Raw genomic sequence first — 13,210 nt, 5'->3', positions numbered from 1 at the left:
ATCATCACTAAATTGTATCTCTGACAGGGATATGATGGATTTTAAATGACCCAACGACAGAATATGGATCGCAAATGCCCAGAGTTTACAGTTTGTGATCATATCTCTGTTTTGTTCTGTTGATATATGATCCAAATGTTGAAACCGTTGGAAATATGAACAGATTGTGCTGCATTTCTATGGAGGTCCCAGTGTAGCTGCCATTACGGCTTTGGATTTTTTCTGCCCGTCAGGTCTCCACACAGGTCACGACTGAAAACGACAGTCTGTTAGTACTGAAATCCTTCAGTATATCTTCTTTTGTGTCATGAGAAAGAAGCTCAAACAGGTTGAAATAAGTTAAGGGAGAGTAAATGAAGACAGAATGTTGATTTTCGGGTGCTGCTGAACCCTCACACTGTTTCTAGTTCTTATATGTCTGAAGAACATCTACTGAATGAAGAAATATCGAAATAAAGATGACAACTCATCTGTGGATGGCAGAGCTCCTATGACAGGGGTCTCCAAACTTGTTCCTGGAGGGCCGGTGTCCTGCAGATTTTAGCTCCAACCCTAATCAAACACACCTGAATGAGCTAATCAAGGTCTTACTAGGTATACTTGAAACATCCAGGCAGGTGTGTTGAGGCAAGTTGGAGCTAAACCCTGCAGGGACACCGGCCCTCCAGGACCGAGATTGGTGACCCCTGTCCTATGATATAATACTGTAGTATTTTAAAGTAATTCGCTTTAGAATGTAGCACATTTCCTGTGGTAAATACTGTAGTGTTTTTACACCGTACTGTAGTAAATATCCCATAAGAGATTGCAGTGATGTAGTCATTTTTTGTTGTGGTAATTCTACTACACCTGTTAGTAAAAATAATCATGGTAATTAATTACGAAGGAAATACGCAAGTATTCAGCGACTTTATAGATGTTATAACCTTATAATAATCATTTATAAATTAAAAGTTAGCACAATTCTAAGGACTGACGCACTTTAGGGCCCCCAAGAGTTACTATTAGGGGTCAGTCTTACTCCCTTCCCCCATTCTTCAGCTTTGTTCGTGACACAATAGCCCCCCCCCCGGCCAATTCTTTATTTTCCTTCATGACAACCCACCCAAGGCCCCTCTGTGCTCCACGTAAGTTCACGACTGATCCCCCCACCGTTCTTCAATTTTGTGAAGGGGCTAACCAAAAAAAAAAAAGTCATGCTGTGTTCACACCATACGCGGTACGCGCGGATAAATCGTGCCATTCGCGTGTAAACAGCCTTATGAACATTTTGAGTTTACTCTCTTCATTCGCACGTCAAATTCACTAAAACAATAGATGATTCATGGGCAGGGCTTCTGTCTGCCCGGTGACTCTAGCTTCGTTGCTAAATAGCTCACATGGATTTTTTTGAGAGAATAGCTGTGTTTATGTGCTTTATGTAGGCTGAATAACAGTGTCGATCCATTTGGAGCTGTCTCTGAGTCCACTAGATCCTTTCTGAGGTGCACCCAGCTCTGTGAGCTCATAAACTCCTCCAGAAATTTAACCTGGATGATGGAGGCTTTCAGCGGTGCTTCTGACTGAGCCGAGCCCAGTTTGATGAGCTGTTGTCCGGTGTCGGCTGGAGGATTTCCCCCCGGAACACCAACAACAGGCGCTGCTTCATAAGCTCCTGATTGGTTAACGTGGCGCGAATGTCCACTCAAGTTCAGATTTTCAAACTTGAGCGAATTGCTCCGCCTCATTTGCGCGCATCGCGCCACAGGATGCCTATTCATGTCTTTGCATTGACTTAACATGTAAATCACTCACACTTCTTCCGCGTCTGGTGTGAACACAGCATCATAGGGGCCGAATCGGCTAGCAGAGCCCCTGGTTGTCTCAGAAGTCTGTCTGAAGTTAGTTTTACGAAGTGCCTTCAAGCACAATGCTGCCTCCAGAGTCACTGCCTGATAGTGCAGCATAAAATCTGTGGGTTGTTTTAAGTTGTGTTTCTATAAATCTCAAACCACACTGGCTGTGTTTCCATTCATCTATTCTTACGCACATTTTGGATTAATGGATTAAATTTAATTTGGCTTAAAAAAATGCGGATAAATTTTGAAAATGTCCTTAAAGATCGTATATATCCCAACTGAGTAGGATGTAATGTATATTTTTTAATGCCATGTCAGCAACCAAGGCTATTTTCAAGGCAGGAACATTTCAATAATAAATATACAATTAAAAATCAACAAACAAATGAATACAAAAATTAAATATGATTTTTAGTGTTGATACATGATAAGAATTCTAAAATCTTTTCTGGTGTCACTTTGCTAAAAATATCCTTAAGAGTTCACTTCATAAACAAAGTCTTCAGGGATCATTAAAAGCAGGACAGTCCAGTAAAATGTGTTTTATAGTAAGGGGAACTCCGAGTAGGATAAACTTTTAGTCAATAAGAAAAAACGTGCATAAACTACGACGGAACCACTTTTACTGAACAAATTCCAGCATGTGCACTAAAAAGTCATGTGATTTAGATTGATGGGACACATTAATAGACAAACCAGCCTTTCCAGTACGTTGTAAAACATCTGAAATGTTGTTTTGTTCATACTAAAACCCCTCAGCTAAAGTCACAGTGGTTCAGTATTATCACCACCTCCAGAACTGTTAGGAGCAGGGGTGCCCAAACTTGGTCCTGGAGGGCCGGTGTCCTGCGAAGTTTAATTCCAACCCCAGACACACCTGGGCCAACTAATCAAGCTTTCTAGGCTTTCTAGAAAAATCCTAGCAGGTGTGTTTAGGCAAGTTGGAGCTAAAATCTGCAAAACACCGGCCCTCCAGGACCGAGTTTGGACACCCCTGGATTAGAGCATCTGCGCTCCCAAAGAACGTCTCGCAAAAGCCACTAAAAGTTCACTGTGTTTTGTCTTCTGTATAAGATCTTGCCTTGTATATAACTATATTAGAAAAAGACGGTTGTTTGGAAAACTAAACTTTTCTGTCTGATATTTGCCGCCAGTTTATCAGGAAGTGTCTATGTGGTTCTCTTTGACTCATTGTGTGAAAACACTGCTATATGATATTCCAGTTTTGCCCACAAATCTAGTTCTCATCTCCGGCTATATACACAGCTACCGAGGAACCCTTGGGTTTCTCTCCAGCGTGAGTCTTCAAATGGCGCTGCAGGTCTTTGTTGTAGGTGAAACTCCTCTGGCACTGAAGGCAGGTGAACGGCTTCACTCCCGTGTGGATCCTCATGTGCAAGCAAAGGTTTCCTTTCTGAGAGAATCTCTTCCCGCACTGAGCGCAGACGAAAGGCTTCACTCCGGTGTGAACTCTCATGTGGACGTTGAGAGCGATTGCGCTCTTGCATGTCACTCCACAGCAACTGCACATGAAGGGCTTCTCTGCGATGTGAGTGGACACGTGCCTGGAGAGCAGTTTCTTGTCGGTGAAAGTCGTCCCGCAGTAGTGACAGCTGAAATGGCTCTCGTTTAAATGAGTCTTCATGTGATTACTAAGGGTCAAGCGATATCTGAAGCTCTGTCCGCACTGAGTGCACACCAGCGGCCTCTCTCCGGTGTGAGTCCTCATGTGGGTGGTCAGGGTGGGTTTGTGCTTGAATCTCTGTTCACACTGCGAGCACAAGTACGGTTTCTCTCCGGTGTGAGTTCTCATGTGACTCCTAAGACTTCCCCTTCGACTGAAACTTTTCCCACACATCTGGCAGGCGAACGGGCTTTCTCCGGTGTGGATCCTCATGTGGATTTTGAGGCTGCACTTCTGAGTGAAACTCTTCCCGCACTGAACGCAGGTGAACGGGTTTTCTCCTGTGTGGATCCTCATGTGGACCTTCAGGTTGCCGTTGCGGTTGAAGCTCTTGCCGCACTGCTGGCAGCTGTACGGCTTCTCTCCGGTGTGAATCCTCATGTGGACGTTGTAGTTTCCTTGCTGGTCGAAACCTTGTCCGCAGTGACCGCAGGTGAAATAAAGTCTAGTCGCAGTCTTGCGAGATCTTTTTTTGCAGCAGAGAATCCTTATTTTAGTTTGGAAACTATTAAAAGATTCTTCTCCATTTATAAAATCACGATGTTGGTCAGTCTGATCGGTCTCTTCGTCAAGTACTTGACTCTCCTCTTTCAGCGCTATCAAGTCGAACAGAAACAAACACATATAAATTAACTGCAGTTTAATGCTCCTGATGACTTGTGGGTCAAAAATGACCATTTTAACACGGGGTATATACAGAACTCAGAGAGGGGAATTCAAGACCTTTTTTAAGACCCTTCCCATACATTCTTTGCCACTTTAGGTTTAACTGGTCACATTGGTGACATTAAGGGCGTACTCACACTATGCTATCCGAACCGTGCTCAGGCCCATTTCCCGGATTGTTTGAGAAGTGTGAGTGCTCTGAATTGGGCTCAGGCACGGTTCACTTGGCCGGACCTGTAGTGTGAATGCAAAGCGCGCCTGAGCCCGAAACTGATGACGAGACGTGACTTTTACAGGACTGTTTCATATAGATTCTTACTGTTCAATGAGCGCAAACTGCCGTAGATTATTAAAGATGCAAACCCCTCACTGCGCGACAGCTGCACCTTCAGCAAACCTCCTAATTCCTGCAGCTAGAGGACTTTATGACTGTTTATGAGCGTCAAAAGTGGCGGATCTGTTCGGCGAAATATTTGACTGCGTCCCAAACGACTAAAACGATATAACTAAAAAAATCTTCGATGATGTAAGCGCGCCCAGTCCCGAATGTAATGTGAGAGTGCTGGCCGTTTGGGGGACAAGCGTGCTTTGGCCCGGTTCAAGGTAACTGTACATAGTGTGAGTACGCCCTAACTTGCAGTATATTTACCAGATACTAGGATTGTCAAAAGTATTGAGTTCATTCAGTACATTTGAGCGCATGCTTAAACACCGCTGATTGGCCGTTGTGTTCACATGCTCAGCATTTCAAAGACAAGTCGATCAGCTGGTCTGAGTTGACCTACGAATGGATCGACTGATCTACACAGCTTTGAAACGATCCAGTGTCTGTGTATCTGTGTTTGCGCTAGCTGAACCGATGACCTTCACGGCCAATCAGTCATTTCTGAGCTCATGAACACAATGGCCAATCAGAGCTGTTTAAGTATGCACTCGTTATGCATTGTCAGGGGGAAATTGACGTTTTAAGCATCACAACCCTACTTGATACTGATTGTAAGAAACTAATCCTAAAGTGTTTTATAAATAACAAATAAAAATGCTTGTTTAATGCCTTGTAAAACAGCATGTAAGACATTTATTTACTTTTTAAGGGTCTTATAACATCCTATAAAAGTAAATTTAAACAATGTTTTACTTTGCCATGATGACAGTAAATAATATTTGACTAGATATTCTTCAAGACACTTCTATACAGCTTAACGTGACATTCAAAGGCTTAACTAGGATAATTAGGTTAACTATGCAGGTTAGGGTAATTAGGCAAGTTATCGTATAATGATGGTTTGTTCTGTAGACCATAGAAAAAAATTGCTTAAAGGGGCTAATAATTTTGACCTTAAAATGTTCTTTAAAAAATTAAAAACTGCTTTCATTCTAGCCGAAATAAAACAAATAAGACTTTCTCCAGAAGAAAAAATATTGTCAGACATACTGTGAAAATTTCCCGAATCTGTTCAACATCATTTGAGAAATATTTTAAAAAGAAACAAAAAATCTAAGGGGGGATACATATATATATATATATATATATATATATATATATATATATATATATATAAAATCCAGGGGCGTCTGCAGGATTTTATTCTAATGTACGCACCACCCCTGATGTTTACAGTCAAAGGCTACATTATTTAAGGGCATTCGTTATGACATGATTCATTTCCTTTTTAATTTGAATATTTCGTCGAAATCTAAATGTAATAAAAGCACACCAGCAACAAGGAAAAATCAGACGCTCAAGACGTAATCTTTAAAATTGACATATTAAAAAATTTGCAGATATATGACAGAAGATTGTGATGCAATACAGTTAGTGAAGCATTAATTAAATCCTTACATTCCAATGACCGAAACAAATCATCCACCGGCACAGTTGAGTAGTGGACAGGCTCAAACAAAACATACCCGAACCGAATAAACATATTTTAAAACGAATTTCGTACAGATTGTCTCTTTGTTTATATATTTTGTTGGTCAGTTATCGTCGAGATAAAAGAGAAGAACGAATAGCCTTTGAGGTGAAGTGCTTCAAAACAAATCCGCTATGCTTCAACAATACCGAATCACGAACTGGATTGTCAAATAAAATAATAATCTCGCCTAAATAAAATTAAGGTGAAAAATTCAGTCTCAAAGAAGCCTATTTTATACTGTTTTCCATGTTGCACCAATTACAATTTAATTAATTTAATCAAATAATTTCAATGAGCAGTATAGGCGTTTACAAAGTATTCGCAACAGCACTGGACATGTTCCCACATTACCTCGGTGGAACAAACTCGGTTGGAAGGGTGAGAAAACTCAGAAAACCGTTGTGAGAATGGAGATGTCTACTTATTTTTAAGTTATTTATTTATTTATAATATATATATATATATATTCTGCAGGTACTTTTAGCATTACAAAATACACCCTTTACTGTAGTCTACAGAGTTTGTGATGAAGATGAGATTGTTTCTTCATGCTAAACAGGTTTGAGGATTGAAATTACAGTTGGCTGCTTTATTTTAAAGATTTAGTGAAGGAGAGTCAAATCTGTTGAGTTCTGAGAATGAGAACCAACCTGTTTGTTCCTCTGGATCTTCCTGCTTGACTCTGAATGTGTCTTCAATCTCCAGGTCTTCACTCTCCTCTTTAATAAACGCCATCTTTACAACAGTGTCACATGGAGATCAGCATCGCATCTCCAGGATATTTTCTGTGGGTTGAGAAACATCAAGTTAAAGATGAGAATATTTCAAAGAAATCCAAACTAAATCTTGGGTGTGTCTCAATCATGTATTTGGTTCACTAATCAGTGCACACTGGTAAAAGAGCCACACAGGCTGATTGTCAGAAGACTTTGATTATAGCCTCTATGCATATAGATTTATTTTTTTTCTCTCTCTCGAAAGTTTTTGACCCCTCTAAAGCATAAAAACACCATAATATGTTTGCAGATGTTTCAGAAACATGCTGAGGGAACATACTTATTCATCTGAACAATGCTGAAGTCAGATATTCTGCTTTGAAAATGTTTCCCGTGCCAGAACGCTGTCTTTGTTATGGTAATTTTAACCCGCCCACTGCCAGTTAGCCAATTATATTTTAGCACCCCGGGTAGCCTTGCTGGAAAACAGCATATTTCATTCACTCATTCAGAAAGGCTCTGAAAGCATGCGTCTGTGACTGAAATGTGACCTCCGGTGGACAGTATCAGACTCCGAAATGACATTCAGAGTTCCTTATGAGGTTATTAATTAGCAGATTATATAAATATTACACGCGTAAACATTAGGTGAGCAGGTTACATTTTTACCGCATCAGTTACGAGATCCACAGTGATAAGCGATTTTGCTGTTTGCACCAGACGAAACACGACAGAAATGTAAATACAGCCATTCAGAAGCTCAGAATATGCACTCACACATGAAATTGTAAGGTTCATAATCTATTTAATTCATATTAAACATTATTAAATGTAGATTCTGAATCGCGTGTTTAGTTCTGAAGTTCAATTTCAAAGGGTTTATTTTATTTTCAAGCTCTGAGGCATACCTGCCAACACTCCCGTTTTTCCCGGGAATCCCCTGTATTTCAGACCCATCTCCCGCCCACCTTCCGTATTGTTCTGTCTCCTGGAAAACTTAGAATTACACCCCCACCCCTGCTCATCAGCTGTTTGGTTCAGTCCCCATGCGCACCGAACCCACCGTGCAACCATCTTCATACCTGCTCCCCAGTTCGCATGCACCTTCGCACCCGCTCATCAGTTTGCGCACCCGCACCCAACCCCTCCGGTCTTCACTTCGCGCGCACCTTCAAACCCGCGCTTCCCTTCACACGTACCCCCGGATAAAATCCGGATTTTATGATCCGAATGTTGGCATGTGTAACAGGTTATAAAAATGCTTCCACTTGCTTTTATTTTATGTACATGGCCCTTTAATTCTAAATGACCCCCCTCTCTGTTCATTGGCTGGTGGCATGTTATAAACTAGTTCATTATTCGCGCCAGCCAAGAGAGTGGTCGTGGTGAGTGAGTGCTCCTGTAAAATATATATATTTTTTGTTTTTATTATTCATAATGTATCATTTCTTTGTGCATACAACTTTATAATTGCTAAAAGACACCCATCATTGCAAGACGACATGTTAGACTGCCGAAACTGATCACTGTGGTTTTACTCTGTTTACCAGGTACATGATTTAATATTTACTGTGTTTTTGAACTCATGTTATATGTTTAATTGATTATTATTCGCGCCAGCCAAGAGAGTGGTCGTGGACGACACGTTAGACTGCCGAAACTGATCACTGTGGTTTTACTCTGTTTACCAGAATAAAGTGGTCCGTTCAAGGCGTGATTGGGTGTCAGGTCTCATCTGTACAGTACACAACGCAGAGGAAACCGAGTACTAACCGTTACACATGTATGCTCTGAGGTGAACTATCTGCTGCTGCTTTCAGTAGTATGGCAATAAATGTCATGTAAAACGGAATTCAAACTCACATTATTAGCATTCAACACTGAATAAAGCACATGAGGAGTACCTGAGGTGATCACTGTTAGTTTTCAGTTCACGATTGAGAAATATAAGCCGTTTCTAAGATATCAATTCGAGGTGTTGGTTAGGACAAAAACTCCTAATATGGAAAATATTCCTTCTATCTGGTGCCGTTGCTTTTATTTAGACCACAGTTTAAATCACTCGTTCCTGTTCTCAATCTGGCAACCTGCGCTTGCGCTTGTTTTGATCCAGGAGTGCAATACCTAGTTCAACCACTGGTGTCAGACTTACATACCGCACCTTTAATTTGGACCTTTTACCCTCATTCATGTATCAAACAGGGTGTAGTAGGCTTTGTATTAAGAGGTAAATGCTTTCTATTTTTCTTAATGTTCCCTTAATTTTCCAAGTGTACATTTTCACAACAAAACAACAGAAGAAATGGCAGAAACAAGTTATTTTAGACTGCAATTATCAGAAGTGTTTCTGTAAAATACAAGACTGAGCAGACAAACAAAACAACAACATAAAAACGGCACAGGCAGCATTATAATACTGAGGTAAAGTTGGTTTTACATTCGCACATTCGTTCATTTAACTGTCTCTGTATTGTTTACCATGCTAATTTGAATATTTGGTCAGATTCAGAATAAGAAAGAGGTAAAGTTGGTTTTATATTCGCACATTCGTTCATTTAACTATCTCTATATTGTTTACCACGCTAATTTGAATATCCGATCGGAATTAGCACGCAAGTGTGACTTGAAAACAACATTAACACTGTTTATTTGACTGTGATCAATGCTGTACTTTGATAGTCATTGGCTGCTAATATGATTTCGCTATTTAGAGTTTGCAAATAATACTTTTATAAAATTATATTAAGGGGAAAGCCCGAATGTGCGAATATAAAACCGACTTTACCTCTACAGAATAAGCATGTTAGTATGACTTTAAAACAACATTAGAACGATCTAATAGACTGTAAACAATGTTGTACTTTGATAGTCAGTGGCTGATAATATTTCCCTATTTACAATTTGCAAAGAATCCTTTTCTGAAATTATATTATTAAGAGGAATGTCTGAATATCCGAATTACCAACTTTACCTCTGTCATTTTAATAGGTACAGTCTAACATTTGATAGAGGAATAAAAGGTAGATAGAGGAATATTCTGACCCCAACAACAGGCAAAACATGTAAATGTCATGATGAAAACAAAGTAGGGGAAAAAAGGAAATATTCCGATACATCTGAAGTCAAAAATTACAAACAAAAATCCCTGATATTCCATGACAAAACAATTACTTTCAATCGGTGTAAATGACATTTTAAAATATTCCTGAAATTAATTTCTCCTAAATAACCTTATCAAAAACAAACAAAAGTAAACAAACTAGCAAAACAAAACGAAATACCAGCAACCAAAAGTTAACATGTGGGTATTGTTTACGTTTAGGCTCGGCATTAAACATAGTTTACACCGACGACTACAATAACCTAGATAATTTCCCTGGAAGTTTGTTTGGGTTTATGTTTATGCTGCATTGACGTTGACCAGCAGGCATCATTATAATCATCATCATCATCATCATCGTGTGGTTATTCGAGCGCGTGAATACGACAGTAATGATGCTTTCGTAAAACGAAACGCACCTCAGACACTAGAATAACTGAAAACATTTACCTTTCTACAGCCGAATCACAGACGCCATTACGCGGCGCAGCGCTATGACATCTTCACTGCAAAACAAAAGTCCAGTGAAGACGCTTGAGTTCATTTATTCATCATGGGTCGCCAGAGCGGAATGAACCGCCAACTTATCCAGCAGATGTTTTTACGCAGCGGATGCCCTTCCAGCTGCAACACATCACTGGGAAACATCCATACATTCTCATTCACACATATACACTACGGACAATTTAGCTTACCCATTTCACCTAAAACACACGTCTTTGGACAGTTATGGACTGAAACCGATTGCATGGAGAACTCCTCACAGAAACGCCAACTGACCCAGCCGAGCCTCGAACCAGCGACCTTCTTGCTGTGAGGCGATTGTGCTGCACCCCGCTTAAGTTTATTTATATTATTTATTGCAATTTTTACAGTTTTGTAATATTATTTAGTATAATATCAATATTAATATGCAGTTAATGTGTGATAAAACTGATCTACCATATAAAATTAGCTTTCATTTTCAAATAATCGTTATTTTAAAGACTTATCTTTACTCATGAGCGAGTTACACGTTCAATAAATCATAGTTATTCATGTCTGCGTTAATTAAAATAAAATAACAATAAAAGGTATGTATCTAGATTAATAATCTCGGTTGCATGTTCTGTTCATCTTCACCAATATTGTCTTCGTGTATTTATAATGGTGGGTCCTCCGGATGCCATTAAAAATATGATATTAAGGAAAAACAGCTTGCTGCAGAATGAGTGTGTATGGATGTTTCCCAGTGATGGGTTGCAGCAGGAAGGGCATCCGCTGCGTAAAACATATGGTGGATAAGTTGGCGGTTCATTCCGCTGTGGCGACCCCAGATTAATAAAGTGACTACGCCGAAAAGAAAATGAATGAATGACAGATTTCTGCAGTAAGCGTGTGAACTGGACTTTTATTTTGTTACGACGTTATGGCTATGACGTCACACGGCTGCGCGACGGTCCGGCTTTTGTTGTAACTCGACGGAAGAAAGGTTTGTGTTTTAAAGCATTTAATATAGTAATTAACCGTTCAACGAACGTTGTTGTTTTTACAACCGATGTAAAACATGGTAATTATCAATGTAACGTCACAATGAAATACTGTCAATCATTAATACACTCTATTTTCTGTCATTAAAACTCACGAGTAACCGAAGGCGCGTCTCATTTCACTTCCTATAACTATGAAGCGTTTTTTATTAAAGCTGTGAACAGACAACAGAGCTTTCTTGAAACTATGAATTAATTAAATCTGATTCACAACAATCCAAAACAATCGTAAACGCGACGAAAACCAAACAAAGGGAAATACCATTCAAATTACAATAAGTCAAACACTTATTATTATTATTATTATTATTAATAATAATTTTGCCTAATGACAACATTTCAAAGCTTTGGATTTACCACACGATGGTGTGCTAGTCAAAAGAGCATTCAATAACTATATAAATATATAAACTGCAAATGTTTACAAATGCTTTGTGGCTGATTTATTCAATTTATAGTCGATGAAATACAAATAACTAATGATCAAATATGATTTAACATTAAGAGTCTGTATGGTGTTTATCCTTTTATCTGTTTTTAGATTTAGTTTGTTAGATAAGCCAGCTAATAAGAAACTTAAGCACTCTTATTGCTCTGAATTATATAAAACTGATATATATATATATGTGTGTGTGTGTATATATATATATATATGTGTGTGTATATATATATGTGTGTGTGTATATATATATATGTGTGTATTTATATATGTGTATATATATGTGTATATATATGTGTGTGTGTGTATATATATATATATATATATATATATATATATGTATATGTATATATATATATATATATGTATAATTATATATATGTATATGTGTATATATATGTGTGTATATATATATGTGTGTATATATATGTGTGTATATATATGTATATATATATGTGTATATGTATATATATGTGTGTATATATATGTATATATATATATGTGTATATATATATATATATATATATATGTATATATATATATATATATATGTGTGTGTGTGTGTGTATATATATATATGTGTGTGTGTATATATATGTGTGTGTATATATATATTTATATATATATATATATATATATATATATATATGTGTGTGGGTATATATTTATATATGTGTAAATATGTATATATATATATATATATATATATATATATATATATATATATATATATATATATATATATATATATGTGTGTGGGTATATATATATATATATATATATATATATATATATATATATATATATATATATATATATATATATATATATATTTATTTTTATTTATTTATTTATTTATTTGCATGACATGTGCCAGTTGGTGTTAGTATAAACACGTTATAATAAGCACATTAATGTGATAAGTTTCTTTTTGCTTTAATATTTAAAAATGATTATATGTTATGTATTTACAACATGCATTTTATTATAACTTTATAAACCATGTTAATTAAAATACCTTAAAATGAAAAATAAATAAATTAATTAATAAAATAAATGAATGAATTAACAAACATAGAGAAGTCCATATTGTAGCCAACAAAGGAACCGCCCCGATGCAATAATATACGGCACAACAGATAAGCTAGTCTCAATAAATTTGATATCCACTGACATCCACTGAAATGACTAAATGTTACGTATAGTAGCAGTAAATTCCGGAAGTATAGCTACTAATATGTAAAATAAATGCTTTTAAATTAAATCCTCATGGAGTAGTCCAGCATATAAACTAACTTGCGACGCAATAAATCATGTTT

General features: G+C 37.6%; 2 protein-coding genes across 3 annotated transcripts in view; one reads left to right on the top strand and one right to left on the bottom strand.

Annotated features, from left to right (window-relative positions):
* Positions 1 to 2,260: 2,260 nt before the first annotated feature.
* On the bottom strand, positions 2,261 to 10,428 carry LOC130222777 (gastrula zinc finger protein XlCGF8.2DB). Its single transcript, XM_056455321.1, has 3 exons — positions 10,374 to 10,428; positions 6,758 to 6,892; positions 2,261 to 4,118 (listed from the first exon to the last, which is right to left on the bottom strand). The coding sequence occupies exons 2-3, from the start codon at positions 6,840 to 6,842 to the stop codon at positions 3,076 to 3,078; spliced, it is 1,128 nt and encodes a 375-aa protein (XP_056311296.1). The 5' UTR covers positions 6,843 to 6,892; positions 10,374 to 10,428; the 3' UTR covers positions 2,261 to 3,075.
* Positions 10,429 to 11,342: 914 nt separating this feature from the next.
* The window catches only part of LOC130222792 (gastrula zinc finger protein XlCGF8.2DB), a 33,306-nt gene continuing 31,438 nt past the window's right edge, over positions 11,343 to 13,210 (top strand). For both annotated transcript variants that reach the window (XM_056455346.1, XM_056455345.1), the window contains exon 1: positions 11,343 to 11,394. The gene's annotated coding sequence lies outside the window, so the exon portion shown is untranslated. The remainder of the gene's footprint in view (positions 11,395 to 13,210) is intronic.

Source organism: Danio aesculapii, chromosome 4 (genome assembly GCF_903798145.1).
Source record: "Danio aesculapii chromosome 4, fDanAes4.1, whole genome shotgun sequence".
Lineage (NCBI taxonomy): Eukaryota > Metazoa > Chordata > Actinopteri > Cypriniformes > Danionidae > Danio > Danio aesculapii.
This window is presented reverse-complemented; position numbering and strand designations above follow the sequence as displayed.

Excerpts from the sequence above, each read along its gene's own strand:
- LOC130222777 (XM_056455321.1), bottom strand. The coding sequence starts at position 6,842 with ATGGCGTTTATTAAAGAGGAGAGTGAAGACCTGGAGATTGAAGACACA. Across the intron at positions 4,119-6,757 it reads AGATCCAGAGGAACAAACAG|CGCTGAAAGAGGAGAGTCAA; the intron begins GTTGGTTCTCAT and ends TCGACTTGATAG.